Genomic DNA, 14,159 nt, shown 5'->3' with positions numbered 1-14,159 from the left:
TCACATGACCAAAGTGCTGACCAATGCCATGACCAAGATGCTGCCCAAAGTGGTGACCAACGTGTTGACCAATGTCATGACCAACGTGGTGACCAAGATGCTGCCCAAAGTGTTGACCAATGCCATGACCAGAGTGGTGACCAATGTGCTGACCAAGGTGCTGACCAATGTGCTGACCAAGGTGGTGACCAAGGTGCTGACCAATGCCATGACCAACGTGTTGACCAATGCCATGACCAGAGTGGTGACCAACGTGATGACCAATGCCATGACCAGAGTGGTGACCAATGCCATGACCAAAGTGGTGACCAAAGTGCTGACCAATGCCATGACCAACGTGGTGACCTAGTGGCTGACCAACGCCGTGACCAACGTGGTGACCTAGTGGCTGACCAACGCCGTGACCAACGTGCTGACCAAAGTGCTGACCAAAGTGCTGACCAACGTGCTGACCAATGCCATGACCAGAGTGGTGACCAATGCGATGACCAACCACCTGACCAAGTTAGTGGTCACGGCAGCGATGACAAGGTCACGGCAGCGATGACAAGGTTACGGCAGCGATCGCATGGTCACAACAGCGATGACATGGTCACGGCAGCGATGACATGGTCACGGCAGCGATGACATGGTCACGGCAGCGATGACATGGTCACGGCAGCGATGACATGGTCACGGCAGCGATGACATGGTCACGGCAGCGATGACATGGTCACGGCAGCGATGACATGGTCACGGCAGCGATGACATGGTTACGGCAGCGATGACATGGTTACGGCAGCGATGACATGGTCACGGCAGCGATGACATGGTCACGGCAGCGATGACATGGTCACGGCAGCGATGACATGGTCACGGCAGCGATGACATGGACACGGCAGCGATGACATGGACACGGCAGCGATGACATGGACACGGCAGCGATGACATGGACACGGCAGCGATGACATGGACACGGCAGCGATGACTGGTCACGGCAGCGATGACATGGACACGGCAGCGATGACTGGACACGGCAGCGATGACATGGACACGGCAGCGATGACTGGTCACGGCAGCGATGACATGGACACGGCAGCGATGACTGGACACGGCAGCGATGACTGGTCACGGCAGCGATGACATGGTCACGGCAGCGATGACAGTGGTGACCTAAGTGGTGATTATTATCCACTCTACATCGCTCCCTAACCCACTCTACATCGCTCCTTAACCCACTCCACATCGCCCCTTATCCACTCTACATCGCTCCCTAACCCACTCTACATCGCCCCTTAATCCACTCTACATCGCTCCTCTACCCACTCTACATCGCTCCTCTACCCACTCTACATCGCTCCTCTACCCACTCTACATCGCCCCTTAACCCACTCTACATCGCTCCATAACCCACTCCACATCGCCCCTTATCCACTCCACATCGCCCCTTATCCACTCCACATCGCCCCTTATCCACCCTTCATCGCCCCTTAATCCACTCTACATCGCTCCCTAACCCACTCTACATCGCCCCTTATCCACTCTACATCGCTCCCTAACCCACTCCACATCGCCCCTTATCCACTCCACATCGCCCCTTATCCACCCTTCATCGCCCCTTAATCCACTCTACATCGCTCCCTAACCCACTCTACATCGCCCCTTATCCACTCTACATCGCTCCCTAACCCACTCTACATCGCTCCTTAATCCACTCTACATCGCTCCCTAACCCACTCTACATCGCCCCTTATCCACTCTACATCGCTCCCTAACCCACTCTACATCGCTCCTTAACCCACTCCACATCGCCCCTTATCCACTCTACATCGCTCCCTAACCCACTCTACATCGCCCCTTAATCCACTCTACATCGCTCCTCTACCCACTCTACATCGCTCCTCTACCCACTCTACATCGCTCCTTCATCCACTCCACATCGCCCCTTAACCCACTCTACATCGCCCCTTCATCCACTCTACATCGCCCCTTAACCCACTCTACATCGCCCCTTTATCCACTCTACATCGCTCCCTTAACCCACTCTACATCCTTTGAATCACCTCGCCATAATACCGCTATGACTTCTATAAACCATAGCAATAACTTGTGCCTTGTCACCCTTCGACCCCTCTCCCAAGTCCCAGGCTCTTAAGTCTGTTGAAGAGAAGATTGTCCAGCTTGGTGAATTGGCTGGTAAGCTTGGAGGATTTGTTGGTCAAAGTGAGAGTGTTAAGAAAGCCGTTAAGAATGCTATTATCGCTAAAATAAACAGTCATGAAGAGCTTAAAAAGCTTTACTCTTCTCTTGTTACTACCCTTTCTGTGTCTGTCAAGTCTGCTGGCCAGGCTGTTGACACCGAGAAAATTAGTGAGCTTAGTAAGTTAGTTACTGCAGAAATTAATCGTCTTAATGATCAACTTCAACAGCCTAATAACCATCCTAATCCTCTTCCTTCTTCCCCCTCTCCCTCTGCTGACTCAGACAAATTGCACTCCAAGTTGGAGGCTTTGGAGAAAGTGAAGAAGCTTTGTGAAAATTATGATAATGTTAGTAAGTCACCAAATGATCCTAAAAATCTTCTTACTAATTTATGTGACGGCCTCGAAACTTTCCTCGGCTTCGACTCTGCCACCAAAGGCTACACTGGCAGTGGGATTGTGTACTCCGACCTTGACAGGCTGTGTGATGCAGTGATGGGATTTTTGCTTAAATGTCTGGAGGGAAGTATGGACCTATTAAAACATTACAATCCTGAAATAACAGATACAATTAACACTTTAAAATCCACGATAGGCAAGGGACTTGGCGTTTCGGGATTTGCCTATGCCATTGGGAAGGTTAGGAGCGGGCTGCAGGGGTATGAGAGTGGATTAGATGCAGAAATTGAAGTAGTTAAAAACGCATTTAAGCAACTTACGGAAAGCATTAAAACTGCCAAATCAGAATTTAATAAGCCAATCTCGAAGCCTCTTACTCAACAATTGTCAGACGCTTCCACGGGGGGGAAATTCATTACTGCTAGAGCGAATAATGTCGACGAAGCCGTTAAAAAGCTCGATGAACATCTAAAAGGTATGTTAACATATAACGTTAAATTGCTCTTGCAGGCAGTGGAGGGTTTTCATAGGGTGACGGAAGACGTTGAGGTGAAGCACTTTGCTCGGGCCATGGACACCGCGCTTGTGAGTCAGAAACAAAAACTCAATGGAACTGTTAACATTGGCATCACGAATTTACAGAAGACATTAGATGTTGAAATAGGAAAAGTTGGAGATAGGATTAAAATTATGGGTCAACAAAAAGATGCGCAGTTAAAGTTGGTGACGGAAGCGATTGACTCAGCTGTGTATAACGTCGAAGATTTGCTGGATGCGTTTACGGAATGTAGAAATGATACGAAAGAATTGTTTGTCAGACTACGCAATGAGACGACGGAGATTAATCCTACACGTGGGGATAAATCTAATCTCAGACTTCAGTTTGACCAGATGGCAGGGGCAGGCACGGGTATAGAGAACGATTATACAGCGAAGTTGTTGTCGGTTAATGGATTAGTTGAGGCGGCTGTCCGTAGGGCAGTGGAGTTCATTAACAACGTTGACCAATCTATTAAAAGCGACTTGATAGGTTTGAAAACCAAAACTGTTAAGAATGCCATTGAAGGATTTGTTCTACAGTTAAATGAAGCAAAGTATGAAGACGCTGCTAAAGGTATCAGAGGTGTTGCTGTTAGTATCTCAAATCTCGGAACACTGGATGGTACTGAAATTAGACAGTGGCTTACGAAAACCGCCGATGGCCTACAAAATGTAAAAAGCTTATCGGGGCAAGATGCATCAGAACCAAACCAATACGGACGAAGAACATTATTATATTCGCTAGAAAATCTTAAAACGGCTAGACATAAAAATGGAGGCTCAGAGAAATCATTATTCACCGTTATTGGAGAAGACATCGTGAAAGAAGTAGACAAGGCAATAGGGGATATCGAAACTACCTTCAGCAAAATCATGTCGGAATATTATCAACTGACGAAAAAAGCCCTGACTCAAAAAGAGAACGGTGCCTTTAGGAATATGATCAATGGGATAAAAGAGCACGTCAACTACACTTTTACGCATGTTGATGGAAAAAAAGTAAACACGAAACTTCTTGGAGAGTATGAAACAAACAAATCGCTATATGATGCTGCAAAAATAGCAATGAACTCCATTATTCCAATGCTTGAAAAAATTCCCAGCGCTGTTGATGATGCCCAGCTTGAGGCAGACAGTAAAATCCAGCTGTTAGAACAGCAGTTGAACCTAGTGATGAAAAGTTTGAAATTCATCGAATCTGTGTTAAGATCCGCTGCCGAACGATTACATTCCGCCATAGATGACATTCATGAAGCTCTGTCTAACGCCAGCAAGAAATTTAAAACAGCCGTTTCGCAACTCCAATCCACCCTCCTCGCGACCGTCTCCTCCGCCTTCTCCACCCTCACCCACCAAGTCCAATCCCTCTTCGCGAAGCAGAAGCAGGCCGAGTTCGCCGCGCTGGAGAGCGTTGTCACGGCGCAGTTGCAGGAGATTGAGAGGGTTATCCAGGCAGATAGGGAGAGCGGGGTGAAGGGTTTCTTGAGCAGACTTAAGGGGGATGTGGACGCAAGTGGAAGTGCAGTTTCACCTAATAAGCTTGATGCTATGATAACTGTTGTAGGTCGGGCAAATCAAACACCTAAGGAGACGCTTGGAAGATTTGCACCATTGGCATCGGTATTCAAAACGTATGCTGATGATATTTTTACGTATATTGAATGGCAAGTAAAAACGCCAAAAAAGTTTGACACGCCAGGTCAAGGTACATTGTTAGAACGTAATAAGCAATCGAAGCAAGTCGCAAACATTAAGAGCAAAATTGACCAATTGCTGGGCCACTTAATTAATCATGACAACAAAATCTATAATTATGATACCATCTTTTGCGCTTATTTACGTGAATTGATCAATGCTGTAGGCTCCTTGACAGCCGATACCTTTGGCGAGGGAAGGCATCCCAATTTGCTTAACCTCCTCAAGGATGCGATGACGCACTTCGACAAGGAGCTTAATTACGCCTATGTCAGTACGTACTCAGACAGAACACTGTTCGATGATGATCCATCCAAATACGCGAAAGTATGCCTGACTACACTTCCCGTGCTATATACAGAACTAACGCAGCTAAAGGAAGGAATCGAAAGGACAGGTGAAAACTGGAGGTTCTATTCGATGTATAACTCCAGTCAACCACGCGCTGGTCTCTACGGCGTGTTCTTTAGGCATAACGGTTACGACGTTGGCCGCGATCGAAACATAGATCGTGGTGAGCTGAATAATAAAGCAACGATGAACAGCAATATTATCCTTCGGCACCTAGCAACGGGAGACCATGTTTTATTTAGTCCCGCCTTTACTCAGCTCGACGGGGCTGAAGGATCTTTGGAAAATGAGTCGGAGCCAACGTTCGACGTCGTTCATGAGGAAGGCGTAATTCCGAAACTTTACGCTGTGATTAAACCATATAACCAGATATCTCATCTTTCCACATCCTTCGCAACTAAAACACCTTGCAGCGTATACGAGCAGTTGATATGGCTCTCAGGACTGCAGTTCAACACCGCGTTCGGTCGATTGTTAAATCACGTTCCGGAATTGTTCATGGTTCCAGATGAGCTGAACCCATCAAGGAAAGTACTTCAACCCATTAACGCTCATACAAAATCGGTCTTACCCGCGCATATTAGTGATGCTATTGAACACTTATCAGAGCACGCATACCTACTGTTGGCAGGTATACTTGGCACTGGCGACGCAAATACAATATACGCTTGCGACTTCGGCAGTAACTCTCATAAATTAAAATATCCCACATCAGGTGAAGAGTGTTTTGACATGCTGCTTGATATTCTCCGTCGCTTGTTCACTCCACTCAAATTTCTGATGACCCAGTGCGGCCTAAGCGCTAAACATAATGGTTGGAATGACTGTACATACGGCAAAGGTATCGCCACCACCAACTGGCCGTGCAACGACCACTCAAGGGATAAAGCAACGTGCCAACCAAAGTGCCAGGCAAATTGCCAACCAAATTGCCGAACAACCTCTCCGCTAATGTCCTACTTAAACGACTGCTTGCCTGGTCACTTACCGCATACGCTGGAGACCATTGGTTGCAAATCCAAATGTTTAACATGTCCTAGTAATAAGAAGGGAATGCCGTGTATAACGCCATTTGGATTTAGGGCATTTTCCGGCAGTACCCGTACGGGTGCAGAGTTATGCGATATGATTGCCAAGTTCTTGGATAATGAATATTGTACATCGCTGTTCTGTCTCGCGCCGACACCGCCAGCCACTTTACCAGAACATTTCGGATTTGCTTTATCTATTGCGCAGAATGTCAATCCTGCAACAACCGTATATAGCAAGATTAAGACATTTGCGGGCGCTTTTGAATCATCTATAAAAACGCAGTCCATCAATCTCTACGAAGATCCATTCGCGCTCACTAAACCCATCATTAATGCATACGGTTCGGATTCCGTGAAGCATGGCGAATGTGAATATTACCACCTTAGAAATCTTACATCAGACAGTTTGTGTAAACACAAAGCCAATAGAATTGGTAGCGCCTCTTTCCTATCACCCCTCTGCAGCGATTCTTACGATATATTAGCCAATAAACATTCTAAAGCATACCTCTCTTGGGTCGTTTATTCGCCGTGGACATTTTGGAATTATCTCAACAATCTATACAATGAGTTCTGCAACGTAGTTTGTCAGGATTGGGGATGTCGACAATGTATGGCTGGCGATGCGTGCAAGCGAGGAAAACACGGCAGTGAAAAATACTCATGTCACTGCAAATCCATAGTTTTGTGTAAAGGTGTCTCACCAACGTTGTACCGATGCGGATTTATGTTTGCCGATGCGTCCACATTGAACACTAAAGACAGTGTTCAAACATGTTTCGACTTCCAGATGAAGCTAAATAAAATTCTTAATTCGCAATATTTCACAGACCTCTTTACCGAGTGCGACAACTTCCTCTGGACAATCAGAACACCCTTCTCCTACCTTGTCTTAGCTCTCTGGCTCCTCTCTCTGTTGTACCTCATCCACATCATGGTCATCCGCCTCGACCTGCTCCACATCAAATCTCACTTACACTCACCATCGTCACATCGCATCGCCGCTCAATCACTACTTGCTGCTGGACGCGTTAACAAGCTTAACAGGGTGTTTTATCTGCAACCATAATCGTACTCACGTGTTCACTGTCTACACTCACCTAGCATCACCTACTCACCTAACTTATGAATTGTGCTTTAATTTGTTGTATCACTCATTAATCGTTGTATGTGATTGTGTAGTACATAACTGATGTGGTGACCTAATAGCTGACCTAGCACCTTACCAAAGTGCTGCCCAAAGTGTTGACCAAGGTGGTGACCAATGCCATGACCAACGTGCTGACCAATGTGCTGACCAAGGTGCTGACCAACGTGCTGACCAACGTGTTGACCAACGTGCTGACCAATGTGCTGACCAAAGTGCTGACCAACGTGGTGATCAAACACCTGACCAACGTGCTGACCAAAGTGCTGACCAACGTGTTGACCAAGTTAGTGGTTACGGCAGCGATGACATGGTTACGGCAGCGATGACATGGTTACGGCAGCGATGACATGGTCAAGGCAGCGATGACATGGTTACGGCAGCGATGACATGGTCAAGGCAGCGATGACATGTTCACGGCAGCGATCGCATGGTCACGGCAGCGATGACATGGTCACGGCAGCGACGGCATGGTCACGGCAGCGATGAGATAGTTACGGCAGCGACGACATGGTCACGGCAGCGATGACATGGTTACCAAGTTGATGGTCACGGCAGCGATGACATGGTCACGGCAGCGATGACATGGTTACGGCAGCGATGACATGGTCAAGGCAGCGATGACATGTTCACGGCAGCGATCGCATGGTCACGGCAGCGATGACATGGTCACGGCAGCGACGGCATGGTCACGGCAGCGACGGCATGGTCACGGCAGCGATGACAGTGGTGACCTAAGTGGTGATTATCATCCACTCCACATCGCTCCCTTATCCACTCTACATCGCCCTTTTCTCCACTCTACATCGCTTCTTTATCCACTCCACATCGCCCTTTATCCACTCTACATCGCCCCTTAACCCACTCTACATCGCCCCTTAACCCACTCTACATAGCCCCTTTATCCACTCTACATCGCTCCCTAACCCACTCTACATCGCTCCCTAACCCACTCTACATCGCCCCTTTATCCACTCTACATCGCTCCTTATCCACTCTACATCGCCCCTTAACCCACTCTACATCGCTCCTTATCCACTCCACATCGCCCCTTTATCCACTCCACATCGCTCCTTATCCACTCTACATCGCTCCCTAACCCACTCTACATCGCTCCCTAACCCACTCTACATCGCCCCTTAACCCACTCTACATCGCCCCTTTATCCACTCTACCTCCCTTGAATCACATCGCCATTATTCCGCTATGACCTCTATAAACCATCCTAATAACTTGTGCCTTGTCACCCTTCCCTTCCCCTCTTCCACCTCCTGCCACTGCCCTGACCATGTGCCGCCTAGGGAGCTTGACAAGAAATTTGACAAAATTCAAAACCTTAAAAACACCTCAAATAACAACCCTACTAACATCCTTAATAACCTCTGCACTGGCCTCGAGACATTCCTCGGCTTCGACTCTACTTCCAAAGGCTACACTGGCAAAGGCATTGTCTACTCTGACCTTGACAGACTGTGTGACGGGGTGATGGGATTTTTGAGTGGTGTGCTTGAAGGGGTGAAGGATGACAATAATGTTCACCATTATGACACAAATAATAGATCTAACGATATTCATGCACTAATAGGCACTATATATACATGTATAGGTAAAGGCCAGAAGGGTCTCCAGACGGCGGTAGCCGAGGTGGTCAACTGGTACGGTACTTACCAAAATAATGTTGACATGAAAACTAATTATGTTACTGATAGACTCACTACAATATATACAGAACACCTAACAAATCCGCAGAAGGGCTTTAAAAAAGCTCTTGAATCTTTAAAGAATGCTAACAACACTACGGCCAATGAAGTGTCAGCTGCACTGCATAAGTGCATTAAGCAGGCCAAAAAATTAGAATCAACAACACTCGAAAACACAATACAATCCGTGAAAGTTGTTGACCGCGACCTTAAGAAAAGACTCCAAGAGCATTTCGACAAGGTTGAGATGTTCGTCAGAGTGTTTGCTGCGTCTGCTCAGAACAATGATCTGCTTGACGTGTTGTCAAAGCTTGATGAGGCGCTGAAACAGTTGCCAGGACACGTCGAAACGCAGATTAAAACTCAGGGGCACAATGCTGTGGAGGAGTTTAAGAGCACGATGGAGGCACTGCATGGAGAGATCGCGACTATGAAACGCGGGGAGTTTGAGGCATTAAAAGTGTCTGTGGAGAAAGATCTTTTTGAAGCTTTTGTGGATGTGCGTAAGGGTATAGATAAACTGGAAGAGAATTATGGGAAAGTGATTGTTCCAGGAGTGGAAGGGATTTTGGGGCAGGCGCGGGAACTTAAGGAGACTATTATTGGAGAGAAAGAGAAGTTTGCGTTGCAGGTAAAAGCTTTAAGTGAACAAATGGCGGCGCTTCAAAATATCTACAGAGACATTACGGCAGAAGTGCCGAAAGATTTTGATGCTTATAACAGCAGAGGCGGTGATTGGGGTGTAAATCAGAGTCATGAGATCGACGCATTAATACAGCAAATTGAAACAAACGTTAAAACTCATATAAGGGAGATGCTAGGAGATATTAGCAGTGATGTAAAAAGCATCCTAAATGGCGATGCAGAAGATGATAATGAAGAGGATGGTCTGGAGGGGATGAAACGGAAGGTGCATGGGTATGTTCAGAAGTTTGACGAAAATGGATTTCAAATTGTGGTGCAGAGTTGGATAGAACATACATTGGAGAATAATGAGGTCGTCAAGAAAAAAATTGCAAAATGGATTGGGACGTATTCGATGGATTATTTTAAGCCCGGGATTATAGATACAAGCACTAAGGCTATTTTGAAAGGACAATGTAATAAAATTGCCATTGCAATCACGAAGAGGCTACAAAACCTAATTGGCAACGCATTTCAACCTGTGAAAATAGTTGATCAAGCTGACATCGTGGGGAATGTTAGTAAGGTCCACAGTTGTATCAACACATTTGCTGAAAGGCTTAATGAGAGAATTGAAACTGAGAATTTTGATGATACGTCTAATGCTTTCATATCCAGCATAGCTGAAGCAATCGAATTCGAGGCGGTGAATCCATTGAGAGGGCCTCCTCTCAGAAGTCCCCTCACCGTTGCAATCCAATTCATCTTGACCGGTCTTGTATCTGCTGCGTCGAAAGCGGCAAAGGAACTCTACAATTTTGCTCTACAGACGGGAAGTTCTAAGTTAAACTTTGCGACTAACGCGAAGAATGCATGGGTGATGGCCACGGCACTTGACGATGATCTTGAAAAAGCAATCAAAAAAGCTCAAGGCATACAAGAAGAGGACCATGGCAATACGATTTTAGCCCAGGTCACGGCGATCAAGGAAAAAGCAACATTTGGCGAATTTAATAAAAAGCTAGCCACTGTTCTTCACGAGGCATGCATCAAAGGTCTCGGTAAGGCTCAATCAAAAGTCTCCTCCATGGTGAGTGAGCGTTTTGAACCTATAAGAAAAGTTTTCGCTGAGCTCCTCGATGAGAGTGAGAGCACAATAACGTCGTTAGGCGCATTTAAGGGTATGTCAAAATTAAAAGGTGACGCTGAGCAACTTTGCGAGAAAATTGCAATGTTCTTGAGCGACACGGTCGGGAAAACCGATCGCGACACCGAAGCAAAAAGCGGCACTCTATACAGGGAACTAAACGATCTACTGACACATGTCAAGGAACTCGGCAGAAAGTTTAATGACGTGAAAAAGAAATGTAGAGCAGTTGATGAGACATTAACCCAGTGGACTTCGAAAGCTGCAGAACAACTTTCATCAGCCAAACTAAAGGCCAACCACGCCATTAACAAAGTAGCCAACGAAATGAAAAATAAGATTACCGACGATCTCCATGCTGTGATACAGAAAGTCCAGAATGTATACCAGCGCACAATGGAAACTAAACTCGAGGAGTTAAAAAGCGATGTAGACGCTCAATTTGACAAAATTAGAATCGTCATAAACGACGACCTGGAGAGCGGAGTAAAGGGTTTACTCCGAAAGCTCCATACGAATTGTGAACGAATCGTCGCTAATGATGTAAGCGTCGAAGCATTATCATCGGCATTTCAGACCGTAATCGGACCACTCAAGGACCACGTCGACATTGAGGTCAAGCGGCTTAACAAGGAAAGCAACGACAAAAGCAATCCTGTTAAACACCATAACGCAAAATATGCTGACGAACTTAACCAAGTTTATAGAGTACTAAGAGACTTGCTTAATCACATCACCACCAAAAAAGGCTATGACTATTTGTTTCCCCGCCTGCTCGATGAGCTGATGAATGCTGTCAATAGGCTCACGCCGCAGGATTTTGCCGATCCGAACACTGCCATCCTAGATGGCATCCGTGTGGGCCTGGTTGGTTTTGTCAATGAGATGAGGAAGGTGTACATCAACATGTACGACGGTGCAACGCCGATCGATAAGTGGGAGACTGAAGATCCGAAGAAGAAGAAAAAGGAGGCAAATAAAGATGCTGCGGAGAATATGATTTTGACGAAAGACGGAAGGAACGGTGCAAGAATATGCGTGACCATCATGTACATGATATACCAACAACTTCATGAGCTATATTATTTCGGAGGTAAGAAATGGAAGGACCACAAAATCCAGGGCGAAGCGGATCGGATAGAATTAGAACGTCATTTGCGCAGAGTGGGCTACGACGTCAGCAACCTGATCACTAAAGACGGCACCGGCTGGAATGTCGCCGTCAGACTTGCTAAAGGCTTCGTTAGGCATAACGAATTCAATAAATATCCAACAGAGTTTAAGTCATTAGACGCATCAATGGGCTTCGCCAAGAATCATGGAGGACTTCTAACGCAGATTTTCGAACACTTAGAAACGTACAATGCAGTCTCTCACATGGTATTGCAACCTAAACCTAGGTCACCGTGCAATGCCTACGAGATGTGCATATGGCTAACAGGGCTGCCATACAGGCCTGTGTATGACGCAATGCTTCACGACGTGTTACCATCACTGCTCGAAAATCCGGACAAACAGGCGAAGGACGATGACGGTCTGGAGATCCCATTGGTCGACTCTGGCATCGAGCCAGTCACGGCATATCCACATGACATCACATATGATGGCCTAGTCACATCGCTACATGAAATGTGTTCAAAATCATATGACGTTCTTGCGTGCATAGTTGGAACTGGAGACGCTGCTACGTATTATGCGTGTCAATATTGCGACAACTCGTTCAATCTACGCTACCCTTCCGATCCAGCCTCGTGCCTTGACATGTTGCTCGACATTCTCCGCCGACTGTTACCAGCGCTCAGGTTCCTGTCCACCCAATGTAGTCTCGATGCTGAGCACGGTGGTTGGCAACAATGCGAATACGGTAAAGTTGTACCGTCAGGCAAATCGCGATGCAAGGACCATTCGAGTGACGAAGCAACGTGCCAACCAAAGTGCAAAGCAAACACCAAAGCAAATTGCCAACCAACATCACCCCTTCAGTCCTACTTAAACGATTGTTTACCCGGTCATTTACCTCATCAATTAGCCGATATTGGATGCAAGTCCAAATGTACTACGTGCCCTGCTGGTAAACCAGGGATGCCCTGCGTCACACCACTTGGATTCAGGGCCTTTTCCGGTAGCACGAAAACTGGTAAAGCTATATGCGACATACTTGAAGATCTGTTAAAGAACAACGTAGCTTCATTATTGTCTTGCCTACTACCCAGACCACCATCCACCTTGGCAGAACACTTCGGTTTTGCGCTGTCCGTTGTAAAGGGTTGGAAGCTTGGTGTCTCAGCAGATAAGAAAGGGATGCAATCGCATATCGAATCATCAATTGATAAGGTGTCCATTAGCCTGTACAGTAAACCTAACGAGCTTACAGATGCACTAAGTAAGATATATGGCATATCACAGAAACGCAATGACCATTCTCATAGGGTTGCTGAGCCAGCGGATCTGTCAACTCTATCAATGGATCAGTCATGTATGCTTGCTAACGAAGACAACGTCCACTGCGGACCCTACCTGCAGATCCTATGCAGCGATTCGTATTGTTATCTCGCTAAAAAGCATTCCGACTTATATCTCTCATGGGCCGTGGATTTACCGTGGTCACTGTATAGCTATCTGAAATCATTGTTCGATTCGTATAGCAGTATCTCTTGCCAAGATTGGGGATGCAGCAGATGTGTCGACGGCATTTCTTGTAGACCGGGCAAACACGGCGATGGATACAGCTGTCGGTGCCGATCGCTGGTGAGATGCCGTGGTGTGCTGAGCACTTTATACAACTACGGCTTCACATTTGGCGACGCCAAAAAATTGCTATCTGATACTGAAAGAAGATACTGCCGTAACCTTTACGCGCAATTGCAAAACGTACTAAAATCGCAACACTTCACCAAATTATTTGAGGAATGTGACAACTTTATTTGGACCATCAGAGAACCGTTCACCTACTTGGTCCTCGCACTTTGGTCACTATCCCTCTTCTACCTCATCTGCGTCATGGTTGGCAGACTGGATGTGCTCCACATACGCTCACACTTGCGAATACCGTCATCGCACAAGATAACGGCGCAGTCATTGTTGGCTGCAGCGCAAGTCGGAAGGCTTGCCAAGATATCGTATCTACAACCATAATTGTATTCACGTTTGTAATTCACAGCAACTCACGTAACATCTCACCTAGCATATCACCTACTCACCTAAATAACAAACGTTGTCTAATGTCTCGAATTACTCTAGCGGCCACCTGTGAACTAAATAGCACCTAGATTAGGTGATGACTGAAGGACAATGCAACGTGTTGACCTAGCACCCAGGCAAAGTGGTAAGCTAGCACTCAGGCAA

General features: G+C 46.5%; 3 protein-coding genes across 3 annotated transcripts; 2 read left to right on the top strand and 1 right to left on the bottom strand.

Moving 5' to 3' along the window:
• BBBOND_0313990 (hypothetical protein) lies at window positions 1–330 on the bottom strand (the record flags this gene model as incomplete). The annotated part of the gene is made up of 1 exon (XM_012914229.1): window positions 1–330. The coding sequence occupies one exon, from the start codon at window positions 328–330 to the stop codon at window positions 1–3; it is 330 nt and encodes a 109-aa protein (XP_012769683.1).
• A 1,729-nt stretch (window positions 331–2,059) lies between these two features.
• On the top strand, window positions 2,060–7,265 carry BBBOND_0313980 (hypothetical protein; the record flags this gene model as incomplete). The annotated part of the gene is made up of 2 exons (XM_012914228.1): window positions 2,060–2,119; window positions 2,703–7,265. 2 exons carry the CDS (start codon window positions 2,060–2,062, stop codon window positions 7,263–7,265), a joined length of 4,623 nt encoding a protein of 1,540 aa, XP_012769682.1.
• A 1,284-nt stretch (window positions 7,266–8,549) lies between these two features.
• On the top strand, window positions 8,550–13,949 carry BBBOND_0313970 (hypothetical protein; the record flags this gene model as incomplete). Its single annotated transcript, XM_012914227.1, has 1 exon — window positions 8,550–13,949. The coding sequence occupies one exon, from the start codon at window positions 8,550–8,552 to the stop codon at window positions 13,947–13,949; it is 5,400 nt and encodes a 1,799-aa protein (XP_012769681.1).
• Between the last annotated feature and the right edge of the window lie 210 nt (window positions 13,950–14,159).

The sequence above is a fragment of the Babesia bigemina genome, assembly GCF_000981445.1.
Source record: "Babesia bigemina genome assembly Bbig001, chromosome : III".
Classification (NCBI taxonomy): Eukaryota; Apicomplexa; class Aconoidasida; order Piroplasmida; family Babesiidae; genus Babesia; species Babesia bigemina.
This window is presented reverse-complemented; position numbering and strand designations above follow the sequence as displayed.